The sequence below is a fragment of the Diuraphis noxia genome, unplaced genomic scaffold, assembly GCF_037042655.1.
Source record: "Diuraphis noxia isolate RWA-SAM2 unplaced genomic scaffold, SU_Dnox_SAM2 contig0003, whole genome shotgun sequence".
Lineage (NCBI taxonomy): Eukaryota > Metazoa > Arthropoda > Insecta > Hemiptera > Aphididae > Diuraphis > Diuraphis noxia.
Genome location: NW_028301713.1, coordinates 83,038,036 through 83,065,994, shown reverse-complemented (window position 1 = coordinate 83,065,994; position 27,959 = coordinate 83,038,036). Strand labels below are relative to the sequence as shown.

General features: G+C 28.1%; 2 protein-coding genes across 2 annotated transcripts; both read right to left on the bottom strand.

Moving 5' to 3' along the window:
* Nucleotides 1–789: 789 nt before the first annotated feature.
* Swip-1 (EF-hand domain-containing protein D2 homolog Swip-1) lies at nt 790–25,410 on the bottom strand. Its single transcript, XM_015523648.2, has 4 exons — nt 24,823–25,410; nt 9,387–9,534; nt 1,417–1,551; nt 790–1,314 (listed from the first exon to the last, which is right to left on the bottom strand). Exons 1-4 carry the CDS (start codon nt 25,035–25,037, stop codon nt 1,183–1,185), a joined length of 630 nt encoding a protein of 209 aa, XP_015379134.1. The 5' UTR covers nt 25,038–25,410; the 3' UTR covers nt 790–1,182.
* Nucleotides 1,831–3,947, bottom strand: LOC149057886 (uncharacterized). The gene is made up of 2 exons (XM_089222368.1): nt 2,029–3,947; nt 1,831–1,967 (listed from the first exon to the last, which is right to left on the bottom strand). The coding sequence occupies exons 1-2, from the start codon at nt 2,264–2,266 to the stop codon at nt 1,888–1,890; spliced, it is 318 nt and encodes a 105-aa protein (XP_089078494.1). The 5' UTR covers nt 2,267–3,947; the 3' UTR covers nt 1,831–1,887.
* Nucleotides 25,411–27,959: the final 2,549 nt, after the last annotated feature.

Here is a 27,959-nt window from a genome sequence, read left to right as displayed (position 1 = left end):
TACATCAAGGATATTCACTTTTACATCAGAAACCACCCCCAAAGTTTGAAATTGAAGCATTATTTCGACTAGTTATGCTGTACAGTGTACACAGACACAAAAAAAAACACACATCATTGTAAAATCAATACATTCATCACTCAGTTCAGAATTTAAAATTATTAAGGACGGAATTAGTGTATACCTTTTTTTAACTGGGACGGAATTGCCGGAAATGGTATATACCTTTTTATTAACAGGGACCGAGTTGGTATGAAAAAAGGTTCTTGGGACGGAACTAGGATACAGTCCTCCTTAACACACACACAATCCGATTTGTTCTACACATTCTCTTGAGTTCAAAAGATCACGCTAAAACAGTTACCTATATAATAACCAACCAAAATATTTTTTTGCAACTTTTTTTTTTAGTTCCATATTTTTATCTTAGGGAATTAAATTAACTAGCTGACCAACACAACAAAGAATTTTATACATACATAATTTTATAGTTATTGTGCTTATAGGCTATAGGTACCTATACTGTGCATATAAACACACAGTTTATAATGTTTATATTGAATTTACAGTCATGCATACTGCTCATACGGTACTATTGTTGCCTTGTTGGTTAGCGGTGTAGTTACTGATTATTGTTTGTATACGTAAATGTACATTATTATAATCACATGGAAAAACCAAAGAGGCAAAGAATGGTATTTAAAACACATATTATTAGTTATTCTTATTACTAATTATTACTGTATGCAAACCGTTCCGTTAGGGCTTTTAAAAACAAAGCGATTATAGTAGGTTGTACTTACATATTTTACATTTTTATTAAAATTCAGTTATAGGCGTAAATCGTATAAAGAAACATTTACAATACAAAATTATACAATAATATTACAGCAGAAATATAATAATAAAAAAAAATTAACAATTTTCCTAAACAATTTCGGGGAATAATCGATGTACTTAAAGTATAAATTAGAACATCGGTAGGTAGGTATTGTGAGTTTTTAAATAATAAATAATGATGATTATAAAAATTAATCTTTAAGGTAAAACCTTTACATCAAAAATATATAATACATAATAATAATAATAATATATAGGTTAGGTATCATACACAATCGTCGCCGTGAGGGTTATTAAATAGGAAATTAAATGGGTGGTGGAGGATTGGTTTTTCCGAAGGAGTTATTGAAAAATAGCAGTCTTCTCCTTGAACGCAATTTTCCGTTTAGACATCTCGTCCTCTGATCGTTTTTTCTCTTCGATCTCCTGTCGTAGTTCGTACTCGAACCGGTTCGCTATGCCTTGATACTCGATCTGCGAACACGACCGAAACGCGTTTTAGCACAATGACAACAACAATTATTATAAAATATAAATAATGTATTTATCGTATACACAAACTGATGTTTTATGTACCTTGGCCTCGAAAAACTCTTTGGCGCCGATCACGCCGACTTCGTCAACGTTGATTTCCGTCAGCCGAGCCAGCTCGTTGAGGCCGCAGTCCAGAGGCAATGAACCATCATACGCTTTGCGGTAGATCAGCAAAAACTATACACAAACAAACACAACAAAATTATGACATATTAATCGATTCACAATAGTCATAGGCGTGCGCAGAGTTTAAGTTCGGGGCGTGCCCGTGGAAAATTTGAATAATACATTATACACACATAGATTATATTATAACTTATTTATTAATTATTATTGGTTACTGGTTAGTATATAATATTTACAGATTCATACGTCTATTTTCTAAGGTATTGAACTCATCGATGACAGAATCCAAGTTTATCCCACTTGTCAACTCTTGTTCGGTGAATAGTAAAAGTAACGAATCTAATCGTTCCTGTTTCATCGTACTTCTAAGTTTTGATTTTACAATTGTCATTTTGGAAAAGACTCGTTCGCATGTACAACTAGTGACTGGTATAATAGTAAACAATTGTAAGGTTTTATAAAAACAACTGTAGGTAGAAATACTATTGTTAGTTTTCAGCCAATCAAGCCACAAATAAATGGACTCACTAGATGTACCATTAGGTTTATCAGATTTTGGCAAATGTTTTAAAAGGTTTATTTCAGTTTTTAGATCTGTACTTGATGTATTTGAGAACTTAGCCAAAATATCAATCATTTCAGGTTTTATTTCCATGTGTAGCAGACTAGCAATAGCTTCAATTAAGCTTAAAGTTTCTTGATTGAATCTTAAATCCATTGCCGATAATAAATCATCAAGTAGTTCATAATAAACCGATATCTTCATTTCATCTAATTTATTTTAAAAAAAAAATTGAGATTTAGATTTGTTATCTATTTGAGTTGATACTTTTCTACGAATAACGTCTGGAACAATTATTCCATGTTTTTTACATAAAGCAACTGCTTGTTCAAAAAATATTTTCAAATTCTTTATTTTCATTTCTCATACTTTTAAGATTTAATGTTAAAGACCGTACATTATCAATTGCCAACAAAAGATTTAGTTTTGGTGATTGAAGTACTGAGCTAATCTGTTATTTGCTGACCGGCTCTTTTATTTGATTTCATTTTTAATGTTTAAAGTATTACACTATGCACACTAAGAAAACAATAACTAGGTAATGGGTTTTTATTTAAATATTATGTAATATTTAATTAAATAATAACTTTGGACACTAAGGAAGTTTAGCTTTCAACTGTTAACATTAAGGTTAACGCAAAAGGCAAAAATACGAATGAGTATTAGATGTCAGTAATTACTACACGAGTCGTGAGTTCGTGACAACAGTCTTGGAATATTATATTTTTGTTTTGACGATAGTGATTATAATTTCTAATATTCTATGGTTGTTTTTATTTGTTTATCATATTCTATAAATAACTTAAGTAGGCAATTGATAATTGAATTATCTCAATTCATGTAATTCAGTTGTAATCACGGATAAAGATACCTTATAGTACTTATACCTTATAGTATAATGTTGAAACCGCTTCGCGGACGGGATTTGCAGTGTAGCCCTTTCAAAAGTTAAAAATATTGAACCATATTTTTTTTATGTATTGTTGTCATGGATAAGGATGACCTGGTGATACCCCAGTTTTCCTGTACTGATAAGAAGCATGTTTGAAACATAGGGCGCTTTGGCCCTTGAAAAATCTCGGGGCGTGCCTAGGCACGCCCGGCACGCCCTGTGCGCACGCCTATGACAATAGTATTATGTACAACAAAATGCGCAATAGGTAGGTTAAGGTGTGTAATCGAACAACCGTCGGCTTCGCTCAATCGTCTCATACAAAATTTTGATGGCATTAGGAAAAAAAGCGGGTAAGTCGTGGATGTCGCTCTGCTGTACAGTAGGTTACTGTAATGGATGGGATTAAATTTGAATGCATAATAGGTTTCATTGTATACGAAAAACGATTCTGAACGGAGATGATTTGTCAGTCTAGGGTATATTATATTTAAATATTGTCATATATTCTATTTTGAAACAAATATTTTATTTTTCAATTAAGACGCATTTTGCATAAGGCATGGTCAATCAATTAGTGTAGTTATCATAATTCATAATAGGTACCTTATATTATCATAGATATTTCATAAACATTTAAAACTCAAACGCTCAAAACATTTTTCCTATAATGACGCTTCAAATTTTCTCTACAGCTATTTGAAGCAAAACTTATGGAAAACTTGGTGTTAAATTTTATAACCTTAGATATAAATACAAACAATATTATGAATTTTGAACTACAAAATAATTTGCAAATATTCATGGTTTTGACGAATTTTTGTCAATATTTGAAATTCAAATGCTAATAAAAATTTAATTTGAATTTCCGGTGGACATTGTTTTTGTGATAAAGATTGACAAATTAGTAAGGAATCTTGTATTAAATTTTCAAATCTTAGATTTAAAAAGAAAATTTTTTATGAATTTCTAGCTTATAATAATTTGCGAATTTTCGTGATTTTTACGTATGTTGTCAAAATTAAAATTTAAATGCTTGTAAAAAAAAAAAGTGACTATACATTTCTTGTATTTTTCAACTGCTATTGTAAAAATATATTATGAGCCTTTTATTAAATTCTCAAATCTTAGAATTAAAAAGAAAAACTTTTATGAATTTCGATCTAAGATAATTTGAAAATTGCCGTAATTTTTACGTGTTAAGTCAATATTTGAACTTCAAATGCTAATAAAAAAAAATCGTGCATATGTATTTTTATAATTTTTTAATCAATATAAGAATAACTTATGAGGAACTTTGTATAAAATTTTCAAGTATTTTGATAGGGCCATAAAAATTTTATCGACACTTCAAAAAAAAAATTTCAGAAAAATTTAAAATTTCAGTTGTCTATAAATACCTCAAAAAAAGTCAAAATATTTTGAAAATTAAATCATGTAAAGAAAATGCCAATTTAAATAACTGATAAAATTTTCAAGTATCTACGACTTATACTTTTTGATTAATAACAAATATTTAAAATCGTTTCAGGATAAATCGTTATCGTTACGCTATTTCGTAAAAATTTAAACTATACACGCTTATAAAAAAAAATTGTGACTAACGATTTTTAATTTTTTTTAGCTACAATTAGAACAACTCATAAGGAACCTTGTATTAAATTTTCATGTTTTTTTGGTCGTCCAACATTTTTTTACCGACACTTCAAAAAAAAATTCTCAAAAAAATCGCAAATTTCAGTGGTCTATAAATAACTCAAAAAAAATCGAAAATTTTTGAAAATTAAACTGTATATAGATATCCCTAACATTAACATTTGGTGAAAATTTCAGGTATTGACAGTGATTAGTTTTTGAATTACAACCATATAAAAATATCGATTTTTTTGAAAACTGTTGTCAAATGTTTACTTTTGACCTCTATAATGCACCAAGGATATTCACTTTTACATCGGAAACCACCCCCAAAGTTTGAAATTGAAGCATTATTTCGACTAGTTATGCTGTACACAGACACAAAAACAAACATAAAAAAAAAAACACACATCATTGTAAAATCAATACATTCATCACTTCGTTCAGAATCTAAAATATGTATGTTGTCTTTAATTTGTATTTTACCTACAAAATCTAATTATATAATTGTAATTATTCATATCTGTTTATTTCTATTTATAATACGATAATCAAGCAAAACTCACAATACAGTGGAAACGTCATGGAATCGTCTCTAGTCTCAACAAAATCGGTTCGCAGATACATATATTATAAGATATAAATTATAAAATATATAGATACAATGTTTTTCTCTGATATATTTAGCCACAAGTTCATTACGATTATTAAGTATTTTAATTCTGAAAATGTATTAACTATAAATTGATAAATATTAAAATTGTAATTTTTATAAATCTTCTTAACGTAAACTTACAGGATCATTTTGCAGTATCGATGAATGATTTAAATTAATCGAAGAAATTATGCGTTAGTTTAACGGTTATTACTTATAAGTAATTATTAATCAACAAATCATAGTGATATTATGCCGGTGCTTTTACAGCGTGCGTTTTGTAAACAAAACTATTATCGATCTTTATAAATATCATTTTAATTTCAAGTTTGTGTTGATGTGGTTCCGGCGATGGCGTTACACGTACTTATAGACTATAATAGTGTATACATGCATGCTAGCTATAGATTGGTATGTGCAAAGCGAGTGAAAGGAATTACGTATACAAGTGTATTGCAATATAAGAAATTATAAGAATTTTTTATATACCGTCATCAGATAATATGATCTCAAATTCTCGGGAATACGTCATGATTCATAAATATTGTAGGTATCCCAAAAACAGTCGAACAAGCTACGTCCTCAGAGAAAGTCTTAAAAAACGTCGAAATGTCATAAACTCTTAAATCGAAAATATACAACGCATCTATTAGATATAGGCGTGTTGTAGGAAATAGGTATAGATACTACGCATTATACGATTGTTACGATGGATCATTATTTTTGTTACGTCATAGAAAAGTACAACATGAAATAAAAAAAAAAAAACTAACGCATAACCTATAGGTATAGACATTTATATAGAAACGAATTATTCGTATAAAAGTATTATGAAATTGGTAATGTTTATGAATGTTTTATATGTACATTTTTAACTATTACTTTCAAATAAAACAATACTTATTTCATCGTTTTAAAGCAAATAAGAGTGTGTGTGTGAGAAAGCTTATTCAGACGAAAATGTTAAAATAATAAAGAGCGTAGTAAATAATAATATATTGTGAGCATACATAGAATAGAGAAACTAACGCTCCCGCGTTGCTATAGAGTTTTATTCAATTCTTTGTGTATATTTCTCAAGCGCTGATTTTAGTTTTTATATAATATAATAAATAATATGTGACGATTATTCGGAAGTATTATATTATTATTATTTTGCGGATATACAATATACCGCACTAATCACTATATAAGTATTATAAGTGCAGCAGACATAGACGAACCTACGGCAAGCTACATATTTTGTGCATGAGCTTGCAATAGCGTCCGTCCTTATACCTCCAAACAAATCAGTTATAGATTCCTCGGTGCATCTAGAGGTGTATTCGTGTATTTAGGCACAGGGCCCTATAGCGACAACATTGGAGGGCGGCAAATTTCAACGATATTTTTTACAAAATTATAAAAAGTATTTTTCATTTGATGAAATCATACTCAACTAATTTTTGTTCGCTCAAAATTAATCATCTATCTACATGTAGTGGCTACAACTATATTATACACATACGCAACACAGTACGACTGTACGAGCACATAGATAACAAAACACGCGCGTTCAACGCGGGTTCGATTTCTTATAATATAGACAGAATTTTATTGTATGTTGACATGTAATAATTAATTTGAAAATAAAATTGTTGGAAGGATGAAGGGGGAGGAAGGAGGCGAATTGGAAAGTGCCTATAGGCGGAAAAACCTTAAATACGCCACTGCAGGTGCATCGTAACTGCGCATGCATCGTGGCCATTTTATAATATATCACCTAAACTTCACATACAAAGTTTTTTTTACATCTTAACTCCACAAATATTTTTTAAATTTTTATTACAATATATTATATATAAAAAAACATTTACATCAATTAAATTAAATTATTAATTTATAAGAGTCTATCAGCATATAGTTATAAAACCGATTTAGCGATAACTCGGTTTATTGATAAAAATGTAGCAACAATGTTTTCACAATGTTTTCACAATTTTCAAACAATTTTATGGCATGCGGATCTTCAATGTTAAATATTTTAAGAATGTGGATGTGCGGTACATGCAGTTACGGATTTACAAAATATTTTAGAGGAGCGATAATTGTATTTATTTTAAAATTATGGGTGTTTTTTATTTACCTATATATTTATTTATTTTGTGTAAGGGTTTACACGATAGTTAATCAAAATAATGCTTCGATGTTCAACTTCAGTAGCTTTTCCGGTGTGAAAATGAATCTAGTTGGTGCATTGAAGAGATCAAAATTTAAAATTCACAGTTATTTTCAAAAGTGCGCGCCCGGAAAAAACAAAAAAACGCAAAATCGGTTTTTGGATTTTGGTGTACACCTAAAACAAATTACCGTACATACAATTTTCACTGAATATTTACATTAACATTTGCTATACACCTTCAAATTTTCAAAATATTTTGACTTATGGTTATTTGACAGTGGTTGTTGAAAAATATTATAAGTACATTGTCACAATTTATTTTTTATATAAGCATTTGAATTTCAAATTTTGAGGAAATGCGTAAAAATCACGAAAATATGTAGATCATTTTGAGTTAAAATTCATAAAAATATGTGTCTATTTTAATGTAAGGTTAGAAAATTCAATACACATAAGACATAACGTATAATATACGTATAGTAACAATATAACATATAATAATAAACTTATTCTTCATAATTTCGACTACTTTTTTCAAATAAAAAATTTTTAGTAAAATTAAACTTTTATGAGCGTTTGAATTTCCAATTTTTACAACACTGGATATTTACATCAATTTCTTTGTGTCGTTATTCTTATTTTATTTTTATTTAAAAACTTTAAATTTATATCACATTATATTAATTTTTACCATTCATTAAACACTTGATAAAATTTTAAAACTTTATCAACTCAACTCTTTTCAAGTTATTTATAGACATCATTTTCAATTTTTAGTTTTTTATTTTATAAATGCCTATAAAATTTTATTCATTAGATCAAAAAGTTCAAAAATTTAATACAAGTTGAAAAATATCAAAATTACACAGGCACGTTTTTTTTTATAACCGTTTAAAGTTCAAGTTTTGAGAAAATTTATTAAATTGAAAATATTGAAATTATTTAGTTGAAATATCCTTTAGGTAGTCTGACAAACTATAGCTACGCTCAGAATTATTTTTCATATATAATAATGATATTATATCATTGAATTAAAAATGTAATACTATATCCATTACAGGCATTACAGCGATGACCCACTTGTACAGCAGAATGGCATCCATATACCCGCTTTTTATTCATGCGGAGCTACGTGCTTTCGAGGTTTCTATCTATTTAAAAAATATCATTGTAACTCTTAACAAATAATATTAATATGATATTTTCTAAATATTTCAGTTTATGGAATCATTTTAAATTTTAATATATTTTAAAAATATACATTTATAACCTATATTATAAATAATAAAGATATATATATATATATATATATATATATATACATAATACTTTCTTTTTTTCATTGATCTATGCCCTGCCTTAACTATGGCCATTAACTGTTTGTAAGGGAAAACGGTTGGTTTTGAACACATAATATGAATGCGTGTGGCTATAGAATTTGTTGTTAAAAACTCGGGTAGTCACCCATCCGAGAGCTTTATAGCAACACCAGCAGGTATACATAATATACTCTCAGAGCGTTTCCGCAATTGAGCGTACGACCGCGCCATACCAATAATAAGCCATGGTACGATGGTACACATAATAATATACTATATTATGCAATCATCATTATTTTATTTGAGCTGTATATAATAATAAATAATATATATCATATAGTGTATTATATTTCTTAATAAACCGATATTCCTATACTGTATATCCTATTATATTTGTATGGGTATATAATTATAATTTATAGTTCTATATTTTTTAAATATACCTACTCCAAATGTAAATTTTAACATAGATGGCAGGTATAGTGCGCCCACTCAAAAAAAACTCTTACTGGCCTCTATAATAATTCATGATACGACCTAATAACAATATAAGCTACACCTATAATAACTGTTTTTATTATGAAGAATATGAATTAATAATTAATAACTTATAATAAATTACAAGTATAAATAAATAGATATTTATATATAAAGATACCTACTTCTCGAAAACTTATTTTATCGTCACAGTCTTCGTCGACTTCCTTGATCATGGCTTTAAGCGCCAAGTGAGTTTGTGGAACACCCAGCTTTTCCATCATCCGTTTCAACTCTCCCAAGTCTAGGTATCCGTCTTTACCAGTATCAAATCTAAAAAAAGTTTAAGAAATGTCTTTTAACACCAATATATACTATATAGTGGGCATATATACCTAGGTATATATTACAACAATCCAATACCTATGTATAAAATAAATTTAAATAATTGAAGACATTTAGATTAATTATAATCAATATTATTAAGATATTTTCATCTTCCTAAAATTAAAGAAATGTGGACATTTTTGTTATTATTATTGTAGTTGTTAATTTTTCCAAGCCCCTCTTCGACCGTCAATTAACCAGTCTAGTTACGATAATAATAATATTCTACAGACTACGTAGAGTTACGCAATTATTATAAATCTTTCCGTAATTTTTGTTATAATGGAAATCCAGATAATTGTATTTATGTAGATTCCTTTATCTTCTAATTCCTTTGGTTGATTTTATAATTGTATAGTAATCGAATGTTGTCGCGACCAAAAAAACGACAATAATTATTAGATGTATTTTTCAGAAAATAATATAGTATAATATTATTATTGCTACAATATTACCAAAATATCTGTATCAAAATTAGTTACATGCAGATAATCGGTTCGATGTTTTAATTTCGTATTTATTATTAACGTATTAACTCGTTAAATTGGATAGTTCTTCAAAACATTTTCATAAATATAAGTAAAAAAGCGGGTAAGTCGTGGATGTCGCTCTGCTGTACAGTAGGTTACAAGTGAGTTACTGTAATGGATGGAATTAAATCTGAATCCAATGATATTATATCATTGTATACGAAACACGATTCTGAGCGGAGGCGGTTTATCTGTCTAGGATATATTATAGATTATTAAAATTTTCAAATCTTAGATTTAAAAATAACAAATTTATGAATTTCTAGCTTAAAATAATTTGCGAATTTTCGTGATTTTTACGCATATGTCATCGAAATTCAATAGCTTTGAATGCTTATAAAAAAATCGTGCCTATGTATTTTTAATATTTTACAATTGCTATTGTTACAACGAGTTAGAAGCCATGTATTAAATTTTCAAGCATTTCTACCCAACAAATACATTTTTATTGATATTTAAAGAAAAAAAATTAAAAAAGTTGAAAAATTAAAAAATGTCAGTAAACAGCTCAAAACAAATTAATGAAAATGAAAATTGTATCAATTATAGAAAACGCCTATATAAACATTCAGTGAAAATTTCAAGTATCTGCGGTCATTTGTTTTAGAGTTACACCAAAATAAGAAAATCGCTAAATGTGAAATCCAGTGAAATTCCAATGTTGTAAAAATTTACACTATTTAAATTTCAAATTTAATTTTAATTTCCGGTGGACCTTTTTTTTGTGATAAATATTGACAAACTTGTAAGGAATCTTGTATTAAATTTTCAATCTTAGATTAAAAAGAAAATATTCTATGAATTTCTATAGCTTCAAATAATTTGCGAATTTTCGTGATTTTTACGTATTTTGACAAAATTCAAAATTGTGACTATGAATTTATTTTATTTTTCAACTGCTATTGTATCAATATGTTAAGTGCTTTGTATTAAATTTTCAAGCTTTTCTACCCAACAAATACATTTTTATCGATATTAATTTTAAAAAAACTAATATAATGATCGAAAATTACAAATACCTCTGAATAGTTCAACTTCAGTCGAAAATTGTTGAAAATTGCATGGTGGATAGAATATATAGGTACTTATATAAACATATAGTAGGTATTGAAGTCAAAAATCGAAGCACTTTTACTGCTCTAAATCGTGATAACAGACACAACAAAAAACCACACACATCACATCGCTCCGCTCAGAATCTAAAAATATTTAACTAATAACAAATACCTATCGTAGATCGTGGGCGTTCGATCAATATTTATAGGCACCATTATCTTAAAAAAAAATAATAATAATAATAATGATAAAATAACCGAGTATTGTTGTATATAATATAATTAAAAACGTAAAACGTATTCGTCTAATCCAGGGGTCGGCAAGTAATTTCCATTGGAGTCCGGAAGATTAAAATAATAAATAAATGAGGTTCAGTGAAAAAAAAGCTGGTAAGTCGTGTATGTCGCTCTGCTGTACAGTAGGTTACAAGTGGGTTACTGTAATGGATGGAATTAAATTTGAATCCAATGATATTATATCATTGTATACAAAAAACGATTCTGAGCGAAGACGGTTTATCTGTCTAGGATATATTATAGATTATTAAAAATTTTCAAATCTTAGATTTAAAAAGAAAAATTTTTATGAATTTCTAGTTTGAAATAATTTGCAAATTTTCGTGATTTTTACATATGTTGTCAAAACTCAAACTTTGAATGCTTAAAAAAAAAATTGTAACTATGTATTCCTTTTATTTTGCAACTGCTATTGTAAAAATATGTTAAGAGCCTTGTATTACATTTTCAAATCTTAGAATTAAAAAGGAAAACTTTTATAAATTTCTATCTAAGATAATTTGAACATTGCCGTAATTTTTACGTATTTAGTCAAAATTTGAATTTCAAATGCTCATAAAAATTTAATTTGAATTTCCGGTGGAATTTTTATTTGTGATAAAGATTGAAAAACTTGTAAGGAATCTTGTATTAAATTTTTAAATCTTATATTTAAAAAGAAAATTTTTTATGAATTTCTAGCTTAAAATAATTTGTGAATTTTCATGATTTTTACGTATTTTGTCAAAATTCAAACTTTGAATGCTTATAAAAAAAATTGTGACTATGAATTTCTTTTATTTTTCAACTGCTATTGTAACAATATGTTAAGAGCCTTGTATTAAATTTTCAAGCTTTTCTGCCTAACAAATAAATTTTTATCGATATTAATTTAAAAAAAACTAATAATTATCGAAAATTTGAAATGCCTATGAATAGTTCAACTTAAGCCGAAATATTTTGAAAATTGCATGGTGGATAGAATATACTTATATAAACATTAGGTGAAAATTTCATGTATTTATGGTCATTTGTTTTAAAGTTACATCAAAAACAAAAATCGATTTTGTCGAAAAATGAGTGTGCGTAAAATTTCCCGTTTTCCCCTTAATTTTTAGTTTGTTTTTCTCAATTATTTAGAAAAGTATTAAGCGTTTTTTTACTTTTGACCCTCCAAAGTACCAACTAGATTCACTTTCTGATCGAACGAGGTACTAAAGTCAAAAATCGAAGCATTTTTACTGCCCCAAAACGTGATGACAGACACACAAAAAAAAAAAAAAATCACACATCATGGTAAAATCAATACATTCATCGCTCCGCTCAGAATCTAAAATGTTTGCCAAATCTTTATGTTTTTATAATAGCAATATGAAGAAAAAATGTTAAGACATGTCAACGGTCCGGAGTCTTCCTGCGTTCCTGCAGCGTACCGCTGGTCTAATCTATCGTTCTTAAAATTATTTACATTATGAGATCTGATGGTCAAAATCAAAAATGCAATACTTTTAATTTTTTAACATGATATATAATACAGTAATTAATAACAATTAACACTTAGGTAGAGGAAGCCTAACCTAACCTAACTTTTATATTCAAAATTTAACACCAAGTTTTCCACAAGTTTTGCTTCAAATAGCTATAGAGAAAATTTGAAGCGTCATTATAGGAAAAATGTTTTGAGCGTTCAAGTTTTAAATTTTTATGAAATCGCGTAATGATAACGATTTATCTTCAAACCAGGTATTCGCATATATTATAAGGTATTATGAATTATGATAACTACATGATAACTACATTAATTGATTAACCATGCCTTATGCAAAATGCGTCTTAATTGAAAAATAAAATATTTGTTTCAAAATAGAATATATCGACAATATTTAAATATAATATATCCTAGACTGACAAATCATCTCTGTTCAGAATCGTTTTTCGTATACAATGATACTTATCATTGCATTCAAATTTAATCCCATCCATTACAGTAACCTACTGTACAGCAGAGCGACATCCACGACTTACCCGCTTTTTATGAATTTTGAACTACAAAATAATTTGCAAATATTCATGGTTTTGACGAATTTTTGTCAATATTTGAAATTCAAATGCTAATTAAAATTTAATTTGAATTACCGGTGGACTTTTTATTTTTGATAAAGATTGAAAAATTTGTAAAGAATCTTGTATTAAATTTTCAAATCTTAGATTTAAATAGAAAATTTTTTATGAATTTCTAGCTTAAAATAATTTGTGAATTTTCGTGATCTTTACGTATTTTTTCAAAATTCAAATTTGAATGCTTATAAAAAAAATTGTGACTATGAATTTCTTTTATTTTTCAACTGCTATTGTAACAATATGTTAAGGGCCTTGTATTAAATTTTCAAGCATTTCAAGCTAACAAATAAATTTTTATCGATATTAATTTAAAAAAAACTAATAATGATCGAAAATTACATATGCCTATGAATGGTTCAACTTAAGTCGAACATTTTTTAAAATTGCATGGTGGATAAAATATACTTATATAAGCATTCGGTGAAAATTTCATGTATCTATGGTCATTTGTTTTAAAGTTACATCAAAAACCAAAATCGATTTTGTTGAAAAATGAGTGTGCATTACTACATATTTTTACTTTTGACCCCCAAAGTACCAACTAGATTCACTTTCTGATCGAATAAGATACTGAAGTCAAAAATCAAAGCACTTTTACTGCCCCAAAACATGATGACAGACACAAAAAAAAAAATATATTCATGGTTTTAACGAATTTTTGTCAATATTTGAAATAAAAATTCTAATAAAAAAAAAAATTGTGCCTCTGTATTCTTATAACTTTTTAATCATTATAAGAATAAATTATAAGGAATTTTGTATTAATTTTTCAAGTATTTTGATTGGGCCATAAAAATTTTATCGACACTTCAAAAAAAAATTTTCAGAAATATTGAAAATTTCAGTTGTCTATAAATATCTCAAAAAAAGTCAAAATATTTTGAGAATTAAATCATGTAAAGAAAATGCCAATATAAATAACTGGTAAAATTCTCATGTGTCTACGACTTATACTTTTTGAATAATAACAAATATTTAAAATCGTTTGAAGTTAAATCATTATCGTTACGCTATTTCGTAAAAATTTGAAATTTAAAAAATTGAAAATTTCAGTGGTCTATAAATAACTCAAAAAAGTAAAAAATTGAAGCATTATTTCGACTAGTTATGCTGTACACAGACACACAAAAAAAAAACACTTATCATTGTAAAATCAATACATTCATCACTTCGTTTAGAATCTAAAATTCAACACAAAGTTTTCCATAAGTTTTTCTTCAAATAGCTATGAAGGAAATTTGAAGCGTCATTATAGGAAAAATGTTTTGAGCGTTTGAGTTTTAAATTTTTATGAAATCGTGTAACGATAACGATTTATCCTCAAACCTGGCATATATGCATATCTATGATAATATAAGGTATTATGAATTATGATAACTACATGCAATGTTTTTGGAAAAATTGATTAACTATGCCTTATGCAAAATGCGTCCTAATTGAAAAATAAAATATTTGTTCCAAAACAGAATATATGACAATATTTAAATATAATAAATATATCCTATATATATATATATATATATATAATATATCCTAGACTGACAAATCATCTCCGTTCAGAATCGTTTTTCGTATACAATGATATGTATCATTGCATTAAAATCTAACCTACCTGCCTACTCTAGTCAGAGGTCCACCCCACCACCTAATGTACAGCAGAGTGATACGACTATATCCACTAGATAGATTACATCCACTTACCCGCTTTTTGTTGTAAAATTTTTGTGTGCGGCCCGTATAGCCAAGCTTTTAAATATATTTGGCCCACTTGATACTGAGTCTGACATGCCTGCCGTTAACGATATAAGTCCAATGCGTGATCGATAAACGATTTCAATAACGTCCTATACTCCTATTTTTCGTTTGTCCTATTTTTAATAATGTTAGAAATTTAGAATGTATAAAAATATAATATTCATTTTTAAAATGTTGTATAGTTATGTTGTATATAAAAAATGTCGGTTTTTAAAATAGGGTATTTAGATGAGTATATATGGACTATGGTTTTTCTATACATATATGATTGTATGTTATATGTAGTCGTAGTGAATACAAATCGTATTATGATAAAAATCTATAAGACTTTTGGAAAGATATAGTTTTTATCGTATATGTATAAGTAATATATATATATATAAATATATATTATGCATATCCCACTCGTACAGCATTTATAGGAGTCAACTAGAAAATATTGAGCAATTCGTACACATAATAAACAGACGTGCACACACCTATACCTATTACATATATCTACATTATAATATTATGTTATTAATTTGATAATAGGAACAAAAATACATAACAGGTATGTAGTATGTACGTAGTACGTATATAGCAATGGCGCGGCGCTCTAACGTTCCGATGAGTTGTTTTTGTAAAACCTACACGTGAAACTGGAAATAAGGTTCGTCCTGTAGAATAAGTGTATTTTCGTAGTCTGACAAGTATGCTACGTAGGTACACAGACATTAGCATAAGTTTCCGTGTTAGTGTGCTTGGACGAAAACACAATTAACGGGAAATTCACTTTCAGCGGTGAAATTAGTTGAAATTAATTGCAATAATAACGTTTTTTTTCCAAGTTAACCTTCAATTTCCCTTAATTTGTTCGTTTTAACGCGAAAATGTGAGTATAGTGTTCACATGATAACAATATAAAGATATTACAGAATATTCGTAATTCCTCACATGAAGGTTATTAAACATAATATATATATATATATATATTATACTATACACCACCGTACGCAAAATACTTACAATATAAACTCACGTGTTTGCATAAGAGATCAACTGCAGTAGTACGGTAGGAATTACGACACATATTATTATCTTATTATGTATATAAATAATTATAGCTTCTATAAAGGTAGCCTAGCTCAAGTAGTTATCCTAGTATCCTACAGATGTTTATATATTACTCATAATTATTCATATTAGCAATTGAATTACTATTATCATAGTGTAAAATATTTCAAGAGATACTTATGAACCATTCAAAACAAACAGATATATGATGTGGTCTCGAAAAAATACTTATCATAATTAAACACAACAATTTACATTTTAATACATAGTAATATTTATCCTGTTATTTTATTTAACAGCATATAAATGGGGAATAAGACAAACGTGATACTTGAGAGTTGAGAACATATTATAATACCGAATTGGTCGGGTCAGTGTTTTTTTAAGCTGATTATTTGAAGGTCAGCGGAGTTTTTTAGATTAGATAAAGAATCGGTATAATTTATTACATATTATATCGTAGTGGGCCCGTATAACTTACATATTATATGTGATGGCGTTATTTTTGACGCGTGTTAATAAATTCGTTGACCGCAAAAATGCAAAATTCGCGTATACAAGTATGTAAACATATATTCTTATAGATAAGACGTAAGAGTTAAGAGTACATATTAATAAGCAATAACTGACAGCTTTCGTCCCAATAAGCCATTTCACATGTTCACCTGGAAAATAGTTTCCAAAGACGCGTAAGTGTAAATATTACGGAATCTAGTTTTTTTTAATAGCCATTGTTTTTCCTTTCACCCATTGTTCGCGGTGGCGGTCTTTTCGTCAAAAACAATAATATTATGTATTTATGTTATTTATATAAATTATATATATATATAGATAAATGTATACGCTCACGTTCGATATAGCAACATAAACGATACTGACTAACTTACTGACTCACTCACTCATATACTTGTTGGCGCGAACAACGAGGAAACGTGAAACCAAAAATGTTAATACGCTATAGGTATATTTAATATGATATATAAATTATAAATGTCAGTATTTCCTACACATTACTCGACCGCAAAGTATTATTTTATTTTAATATATAATTCATAATCCTATGCTTATCATAGTCTGTGCCCCACGCGAGTAATAATATACCTACACCACTAATTAATATATATGGTTATATGTTAATGTTTACTTTACAGTAAAAGTAAAAATATGAATAAGACCTAGAAATTACCGGTAAATGTGTGAATTTTGGATTATTTTGGTAAATTCACACGAATCACATCTAATTTTGAAAAATCTTGTAACAAATTTTTAAATACAGACAAACTAAATGTATCTTATTGCAATAATATATATAATATATTATATTTCAGAAAATCTATATAATTATATGCCATCGATATTATACATTTAAACAATATATTATTAAACACGTTTTTCATTGATATTCACGAATTTAATTATTATCAAGAGAAAAAACTAACATGTATTTATAATTCCTATATGTAGAACGAAATTCGGAAAAATAAACACCATTAATGCTGGAATTAAGATGGCAAAGGAACTAAATATTAATGTTAATATGTTTACAATCTTTAATTTATATAAAAAAGTGGTAAACAAAAAATTTAATTTTTAGCATAGTAAATTTTATTATACATGTATTTTAGTCAGATTGTTATTTGGCTCTGTAATTGATTATTCGTTAATCATCCATAATCGACTTAACTATTAATAAGTATAATTAACTTAGTAAATGTAAGTACGAGAAACTTTTTAAGAACCAACCTTGTCTCCACAACAAGCTTAGTTTACAGAGGCAATCATTTATGTTTAATGTTTATTTAATAAGTATCAATATTGAATTAATTTCCGTGTATGTATACCCTTAACATATTTTTTTTAAATTAAAATAAATAAATAATAATAATAATATATCATAACCATTGTATTTAGATTTGTATTTAGTTTTGCATTCATATTATTGGTAAAATAAAATGAAATAACATTAAAACAATTTTCAAATACAAATTTTATTTTCGTCACATTTGATTTGAAGAATTTATTTTTAACATATTTCTAACTTTAACCATAATAGATAGTTTATAAGATGTGCCATTTCTTGTTTGTAAAATCACTAAAATCCAAAACTACAATAATTATTTGAAGTTCAACCGGATTACTTTGTACAGGTACCCTAGAAGTGATACTAATATCAATCGTAAAAGTCCAGAATTCTGAATTTTATGGGAAGTGGTAACTACTTTTTTGTTTCTTTTTTTTTAAATCTGTAACTCACTCACCACCTGAGAACGCCGTGAAGCAACCTAACATAATATGATATAATAATTATAATGTAAATTTATCTACTAATTGACAATATTGGCTATTAATCATAATAAATTAAATGAATAATGTTTACATTATATATTATTATATTATTGTTTATTATTTGTTATTTGTTAAATTGTTTTCGTATATAAATATCTTAATAAAAGAAGAAGGGCAGCTAAATAGCAGCCATGACGTCATTTCGTTCAAATACACGTGCATATTAAGTGTATAATATAATATTTTATCTATATCTATATTCTATATTGATGAACGTGTGTGTCATGTCTCATGTGTACGATTATTGATCATATTTTGTATTTAAATAGTTACTGATTAATGATCAAAGTAAACCCGATCCATGCACACATTAAAATTTTTTAATAAATTATATATAATTACAATAAGTATAGCTGTATGCGGTGGAGCAACTAGAGCTAAAATGTTTGAAAGAGGAGGGCTGTAGCCCCAACACTCCAAATACAAGTTACTTAAAAATATAAAATAATTATACAAAACATATCAATATTTATTTATTCTAACTTAATTTTTCAAAAAATAATAATATACATATACTGTCTGTATATTATATAATACAGTGTATGTCGGTACTATAAAATTATGTATGATAATCGCAACAATATGTACCGATATAATAAATCGTATATTTACTATATATTTATCGTAGACAACACAAAATAATATTTTTTTTTCAAAAAAAAAAATCACAGCTGCATTTTAAAAGGTTTACCTATTAATATTTTAGGAAATAATCAAATAATTTATTTCTTAGGGTTAAGTATTTGTGCTTATGACTATATAGCTATATCATTAGTTAAAAAAGTATCCTTTAGAGTTTATCGGATATCGCATGGTGCGATGACGCAGTATTAGATACACACCAAATTCAATACACGTAATACATATTATATTTATATACATATGTAAACAATATGGATGGTTATATATATAGATAGTTCATACTTCCACGCCCCCTGCACATCGTATGGAGCGCTATATATATACCTATATAGCTATATATATATTTTATATGGCGCTATATATATATAACACTGCGGCTTATCAAACGAAACTTTTTAATACGTATAAATATAATATATGGTACCATTGGTACTTACTATTGGGTTTCGTGTTTACGCCAAAATAACGTCGACCTACATGCATGAATATTGAAACAGCGCGATTTGTTTTGCAGAACATTTATGTAATACGTATAATATAATATTATTATGCCATATGTATGATACGAATCAAAAATCAATGGACAACGATTATTATAATGTAATACAATAAATACTTCTGACACGTCATGTTTCCGTATGAGAGAGATCTAACCTTAACTGTATAAGTGATTCAGGTGCATAAAATAAATATTATTATTAAATCAAAATATTAAATTTTTTAGTACCTGATCTATATACACGTTACGCAAATAATATTTTTACTTATAAAAACCAATGAAGTCTTGCTATGCATTTTATACGAGGTGAAGAAGACTTTTTAAATGTTTGACCTAACCCAAGGAATAGGTAGAAATCGGACTGGGCTTGGAAATCTAGCTCCCAAAATATGATTAGTATTATTATTATCAGAGTCAATAAGCTATTCAGCTATGGCCCATGAAGTATGTAAAAAACTGATTAATGAGTTCAATGCTTCCAAGCCGTTTTAACACACTTTCTTTATTACATATTAAAAGTCAACAAACAAAATACTATAGACATTGACAACAATGAAATCATTGAATAATAGTTTTCAAACAAAAACAGGGCAATATTAATTATATTATATTTAATTTCAATAATAATGGCCTGTGTTTGTATAGGTTAGGTAATCGTATATTTAAAAAAGTATAAATGTAATTTAAAATATCAATATTGCTTTTAGTTAACTCTTATAATTAGGACCTGTCCCGACAAAACCTTCGTGCACCTGTGTATTCGAATAATTACATCGGATATCTTAATTCTTAAGTCTTAAGAGGACACACCCGCATGTCTCCGTCTAACAAATTACAATATAGCCAAATTTGTTTTTCACTGGATATAGAACCACTCAGATGTAGTCTGAATTAGCAACCATATTTTCACACTATAAAAAAGAGAACATATTTTACTGTACAACATCGTTTTTATTTTTTCGTTATCACAAACAAAAACGTTAAATGTTCTCCTCTTTATAATATTAAAATTTTTTGTCTAAGCTCGAACTACTTTCACGCAAAACCGTTTTTGGTATATTATATTTTACGTTTTAAGGCTAAGACAACATTAGGGTGTGGCGTCATCTTAAGATTAAGAGTATTGTTCGTACAGAATAATTTGACATTGACACGCCGTGTGATCTACTCGACTCGTGCCTGTACGTGTTATCGCTGTAGCCATATTATATAATCTATTGATCATAATTAAGTTGTGCATAATCACTTATTCACTATAGAAATTTATCGACACACGACTAACTTTGTACCTCCAATAAAATACAACAACATCTACCACCAACTATGATGGTTATAAATTTACAAGCAACCAGACAATTTTCACCGGCTGAAAAGATAGGTCTTTATCGTGTAATAGATTGTTTATTATACATTCATATATTGTAATATTCGTATTTTTTTTAGGTAGGTACTTGCTGAACACGACATCTGAGAATTAATATAATATAATATTTAGCTTATGCGTATTATAAAAATATAAAGTATAATAATACGCATTCCCGACCTCCCCAGAACGACTCTGTAGTCTGTATACATATTATTATGTACTATGTTGTATGTACAATGAACATACTACATAATATACATATAAAAATGTATATGATTTCGATCCCCTATGTTCAGGTCGTTCCATTATATATAGCAGTAGCGAAACACAAATCTACATAAGGCATTATCACACGAAGTCACTCTCTCTCTTTCTATAAATATATATTATGTATGTATATTGTATATATTTATCTCCGCTGGAGTTAAACAAAAAAAATTCTCATAACAAGCATTGTTGCAGTATACGCCACGTGTGTGCGTGTTTAATGTATATTGTATTATATACTTGTGAGTTTCAAAAATAAAACGCAATACGTATTAATAATATAACAATAATATAACGTGTTTGGCGTTGGTGACGACTATTGCGTAGGCGTAAAGATATAAGAGTATATAGTAGAACTTGTGCGATTATAATTTGGCTGAAATCTGGTACAGGAGATAATATTATTGTTATTTCAGTATATACTATTTATATATTATAATTGTTATTTTTCGGATCGATACTTGCAAACGTACTTGGCGATCTTTGCAAGGTTTAAAATATTTCATATCGGTACTACTGTCGTAAAGATCAAATACCTTAAGACATATTTATTATATTATATAAAACATTTAATAGTTTAATGACCCCAACCGTGTAATAGGTATAATTATTCTTGATAGGTATATTAACGTATTATTTATAAACAACAAATAAAATTACGTTTGGTACCGTTTTTTAAATTTTTTTTTTTATTACAGACCTAGGATTTTGGTTATTTAATGTTCAATTAGCGGTAATGTCGTCGGTTAACGCATTGGTTAATGATCAATATATAATTACAGAGGAAAGTCTTTTGTACAGTGTTGTATTATACCAGCTATAGAGAAGAATCATTCACGGCGAACGTCATGTCATAATATATACATTATTATATAAGTGTACGTACCTATATCTATATAAACTATAATTTGAGATAGAAAAAACCAAATAGGTTCTATATATCAGCATTGACATTATGAGAGATAACTATAATAGGTAAAAGCGTCACGCGAGTCTATATTAACAGAGAAGCTAGACAGAAAAAAACACGATGGGCCACGATAGCCATAAGCCCATTAAGTAAAAGAAATATATATTTTTTTTAAATAATGTAATAGGTGATTGTATTCAGTATTGGTAAAATAATCGAAAACATCTTGCAAAATTAAACGCAGAAACCCGTTGCGTTTGGCTAAAATATTATGTCAGTTTTTTAAGTATCACTAATTTCACTCTCTTGATTTTATATTTATTCACCGTCCAAAATATTTTCATAAAATTAAATTTATTAATTATTTGAAGGTCTTCGGTAGATTTCACGTTAGAATATATTATTACTATATACGTCGTCGTACACATAGAGTGAAACTATTAGAAAAATAATTCGTTCTGATGTAAACATTCACTTTATGAATAATTTTAAGAATTCGTCTATATTCACCATGTATATCGATAAAAATAGTTGTCGACGCTTTTGACGAACAAAATTATAATCAATTTAAGTGTTTAAGTTATTAATTTTAAAAAGTTGTATAACGATGATAAAAAGTGTACAACGTAAAAAGTAAACACAAAATGTTTGTATATTAAAAATGTGCAAATATTAATACTTAAGTATCGCGTTATTTTCCACGCAAACAAATATTATGAGAAGTAATTGAATAGTAATCAAGAAAAATAGTAAAATGATGTAAAATACAAACGGTTAAATTCAATACTATAGTTGGTTATATTTATTAACACCATGACTATTATGTTATTTTAAACCTAAAATACGCAAATTTTCAAAAAACCCGTTCATATTATTACCTACTTTTAATTTGCCTCAATATACAGTGTAACGACTAACGCCGATTGAATTAAATATTTACACATATCATACAAGTATTTAATTTACTTATTTTTCAAAAAGTTAGTTAAAAACCGTCACTAAGTAAATTTTAAACGTACCTAACGAGTGGTATGTCTTATATTTATGATTTATTAACACTTTTATGCTATACTAGTTAGATAATACATGATAACAGCTATGGAAATGTAATTTACATTAGGCACACATAAAAATTGCACATGAAATATGATTAACAAACGTATATAAATTGTTTTAAATACCTAATGATTTTATAATTTCGAGGAAATAAAAATGTAAATAAAATATTTATAACAACTATTATACACGGTGGATGAGTCATAAAGAAATACGCGCGAAAATACAAACTTTGTATAGATAATTATTGAAAACGTATGAATACTGATAAACTTTAATATAGTTTACTTTTTAGTTTTTTTTGTTATTATACCAACTATTTCGGATTTCCTACAATATTATATAGGATCTTTATTAATACATACTTACTTTCAAATTACAATGTATTTAAATATTAAATGTGAACTATAAAATACGTATGACCTTTTCGGACGCACTGCGAAAAAACTTAACATAATGTAGCCATAGCCCACAATAGGTACCATATAATAGTATACATACTCAAACATGATTATATTGTTGCAGTAACAACTTCCTACGTAAATATTTCATTATAATTTTGTAATGATCGCACATACATCGTTCGTGTTGTCGAAATATAAATAATTACCATTGGTTTGTATCATGTGTGACTGAGTGCGTTAACACGTGAATAATAACAATAATCACGCTAAAACATATTGTTAAAAGAATATAATATAAGACATCATACTACATCGTCGGTTTTGGTTTACAAGTTTAGAAAAGAGTCTAACGATAATCAGCTTTCCGCATCTGTTCCGGAAAACCGTTCAAAATTTATTTTCAAACGTTCAACGGCAGCGCGGCGCACCATCGTAATCGTAAAGGTGATAAGGATATCGTAGATAATGACTAATAATGACTATCTCTATTCAATGTAAAGGGTGTACCAGATACAAACGGACAGTGGATAAATTTATCGTATTTAATAACTTATATTCGTCCGTAATGAAGATAATAATCGTGGGCTTTTGCGATCGTAAACATTCGCGGGCGTCAATAAAGGCGAAGCGGATACGCCTATACTAAAAATACACATACTAATCATTATCAACCACCGCCACAAGCCCAAAGCCTTTTACTGGTGAGAGGTATAGACGAAGGGGAGAGAAACACACTCTCATCCCAAACAGAGACATTACAAAATATTAATTTATGTAACGAAAATATAATAACATGGTTGTGCAATAATAAATGCGTGTGAGTAGTAAATCCGTTCCCTATATCCCTATATTCCCTAGATCAAACCTACGCGTAGTGGACATTGTCACATACACTCGTACTCGACCACGGACACCAATAAATTATTATCATAAGACGAAATGACAACTCACTTTTTGAATGTTGCCTCGTACTCATTGATCTGCTTGCGCGAGAACTCCTTGAACTCGAGATACACATTTTTAGTGGACGGCCGCCTGTTGAACTGTGGCGGCACCGGTTTGCCGTCCTCCAGCGCCTCGTTGATCTTCTGCCGGCGGTTGAGCACAGCCGACAGTTCGTCACCGTCAGCGGACGAGGACCCTGACGAAACCGAAACGTTGTCCATCGAGGACAGTGAGGAAAATCTATAAAAAGGTCTGTCGGTCGTTCCGTAAACACCTGCAGCAAGACGAACCGAACGGCGTATTACTAGAGTTTTAGACCTGTGAGTGTAATTAGCGAAGATCACGAAACGCAATACAAAATAACGGATCGAAATGTTTTTTTTTGATTTTCACAGTGTTCAGTACTTGGCGATTAAGATCGTTATAAAAATCGTATAAAATTGTAACTGACGTGTGCGCACTGTAGTGGTGTTGTACGTCCGACAGTCGTTCGCGGAGTATTGCGCCGAGTGTGCGCTTGTAAATTGTTTTATTTTATCGGCATTCGGTGGCCGGTCGCCGGTCGTCTGTGTGGTAGTGGTCCGCCTCTCGTTCGCTCCGTCGCTGTCGCTTTTGCACCGCCGGTTGCTGTGCCGCACGATTTATGTGCGCGTGCGCGCATCGTGACACCGGCGTCTCGCGCGCTCAGTCAATAGTTCAATACGGTTTTCTCGTGCGCCCTCTGCTGCCGCCCCCACGTCGTTCACACCCTATATAGTCAAATTTTGAACGATCGCAATAATAACACACCATTGTATGTATGATATAGTAGTAACTCGGGTGGTACCTATTGATTATAGCTGCCCGCAAAGCGCAAAGGCCGATGACTAGATTTTTTTATCGATTAATTCAAGAACAAGACAAATAACACTGTTAAATTGTGTTGTACATGTTTTTTAAACGTATACGTACAGTGGAAACTTTGCATTCTATTTTATACTCTGGTGTAGGTTCAAAATGCCCTAACCAATATTTTTTTAAATATGTTTATGCTTATGTTTATTGTAGTCTGTAGAGCTTGACCCACTTATGATGTAAAATGTGTGTATAGACGTATAGTATTGTATTTATGACTGAATCTAGTTAAGTTTAAAATGTAACTCGTTGATAATTACACAATAAAGTATAATATACTTATACATACAAATTATTGATGTAGATCATAATATTTTGAATTTTAATTTAGGCATCTATTGTTAATCTTATCTATTCTGACCAATACTTACATCAAAATATTTCCTTATCTATAGGAATCTTTTAAGCTTAACGGTATTATATATAACATTGAGGTGCATAAAACTCTTTCAGATCTGTATTCTGAGAGATAATATAATACTTCGTTAATAATTATAGGTATTCATTATTGATGTGTGTCTATGAATCTAAAAAGGAGTTATGGTTTTATAATGAAAATAAAAATAACTTCTACTTCATAGACAAAAAGAAATTAAAGAAGTTAAAATGATTATCAGAAAATAATGTCGTCATTTCAGTTTTTGAGGAGGGGAAAGTTTTAACCTGTCCATAATTAAACAAAAAAAAAAAAAACCACTCGTTAACAATTACATTATAATTACATATTTATCTCAATACAAATAATAGCCTTTTTACATAATTGTATACATACTATTTACTATTACGGTTATCTGAGATAAGGCATAAATATAACTTACTTTTTGAGGGATAACAATAATGACTAAATATTACATATTATTATACATATATATATATCAACATGTACTATGTAGATAGTAGATTATAGAGGAATATTAAAAATAATAAAATAGAATAATTACAATTTAAAGTTGTTGATTGGAAAATTGAAAACAAACCTTTTTTTAAATATTCAATTCGCAAAATCTTCTCATAAATATACTGAAACATACAGCACTTTGGTATTGCAGTTTATTATTTTAGATTCTGAACGAAGTGATGAATGTATTGATTTTACAATGATTTTTTTTTTTTTTTTGTGTGTGTCTGTGTATAAGTAGTCGAAATAATGTTATAATTTCAAACTTTGAGGGTGGTTTCCGAAGGGAAAAGTGAATATCCTTGGTGCATTATAAAGGTCAAAATTAAACATTTTCAAAAAATGACAGAAAAACGGGAATATTTACGTAAAACCAGTTTTCGACCAAATCGATTTATTTATATGGTTGTAATTCAAAAACTAATCACTGTAAATACTTGAAATTTTCACCAAATGTTTATGTTAGTTTAATAAATATACAGTTTAATTTTCAAAAAATTTTAATTTTTTTTAAGTTAATTATAGACAACTGAAATTTTCGATTTTTATGAGAATTTTTTTTTGAAGTGTTGGTAAAAAAAATGTTGGATGACCAAAAAACTTGAAACTTAAATAAAAAGTTCCTTATAAGTTATTCTTATTGTAGTTAAAAAGAATTAAAAATCGTTCGTCACAATTATTTTTTATAAGCGTTTATAGTTCAAATTTTTACGAATTCTGTCGAAAACGCGAAAATTTGCAAGTAATTTTGAAGTTGAAAAATCATAACATTTTTTGTGTTTATAACTAAAGATTAAAAATAACACTAAGTTTTCCTTCAAGTAGCTTTAAAGAAAACTTGAAGCATCATTAAGGAAAAATTTTAAGTGCGTTTGAATTTTTACGAAATAGCGTAGCGATAGCGATTTATCCTCAAACGATTTTAAATATTTGTTTTTATTCAAAAAGTATAAGTCGTAGATACTTGAAAATTTTACCAGTTATTTAGATTGGCATTTTCTTTACATGATTTAATTTTCAAAATATTTTGACTTTTTTGAGATATTTATAGACAACTGAAATTTTCAATTTTTCTGAAAATTTTTTTTTAAGTGTCGATAAAATTGTTTTGGCCCTATAAAAATACTTGAAAATATAATACAAAGTTCCTCATAAGTTATTCTTATAGTGACCAAAAAATTATAAGAATACATGGCACAATTTTTTTTTATTCGCGTTTGAAGTTTCAATATTGACAAAAATTCGTCAAAACCATGAATATTTGCAAATTATGTTGTAGTTCAAAATTCATAAAATTGTTTGTATTTATATCTAAGGTTAAAAAATTCAACACTAAGTTTTTGTTCAAATA

Excerpts from the sequence above, each read along its gene's own strand:
- LOC149057886 (XM_089222368.1), bottom strand. The coding sequence starts at position 2,266 with ATGAAGATATCGGTTTATTATGAACTACTTGATGATTTATTATCGGCA. Across the intron at positions 1,968-2,028 it reads TAAACCTAATGGTACATCTA|TTGTTTTTATAAAACCTTAC; the intron begins GTGAGTCCATTT and ends TTCTACCTACAG.
- Swip-1 (XM_015523648.2), bottom strand. The coding sequence starts at position 25,037 with ATGGACAACGTTTCGGTTTCGTCAGGGTCCTCGTCCGCTGACGGTGAC. Across the intron at positions 9,535-24,822 it reads TACGAGGCAACATTCAAAAA|ATTTGATACTGGTAAAGACG; the intron begins GTGAGTTGTCAT and ends AACTTTTTTTAG. Across the intron at positions 1,552-9,386 it reads ATAAAATAAGTTTTCGAGAA|TTTTTGCTGATCTACCGCAA; the intron begins GTAGGTATCTTT and ends GTTTGTGTATAG.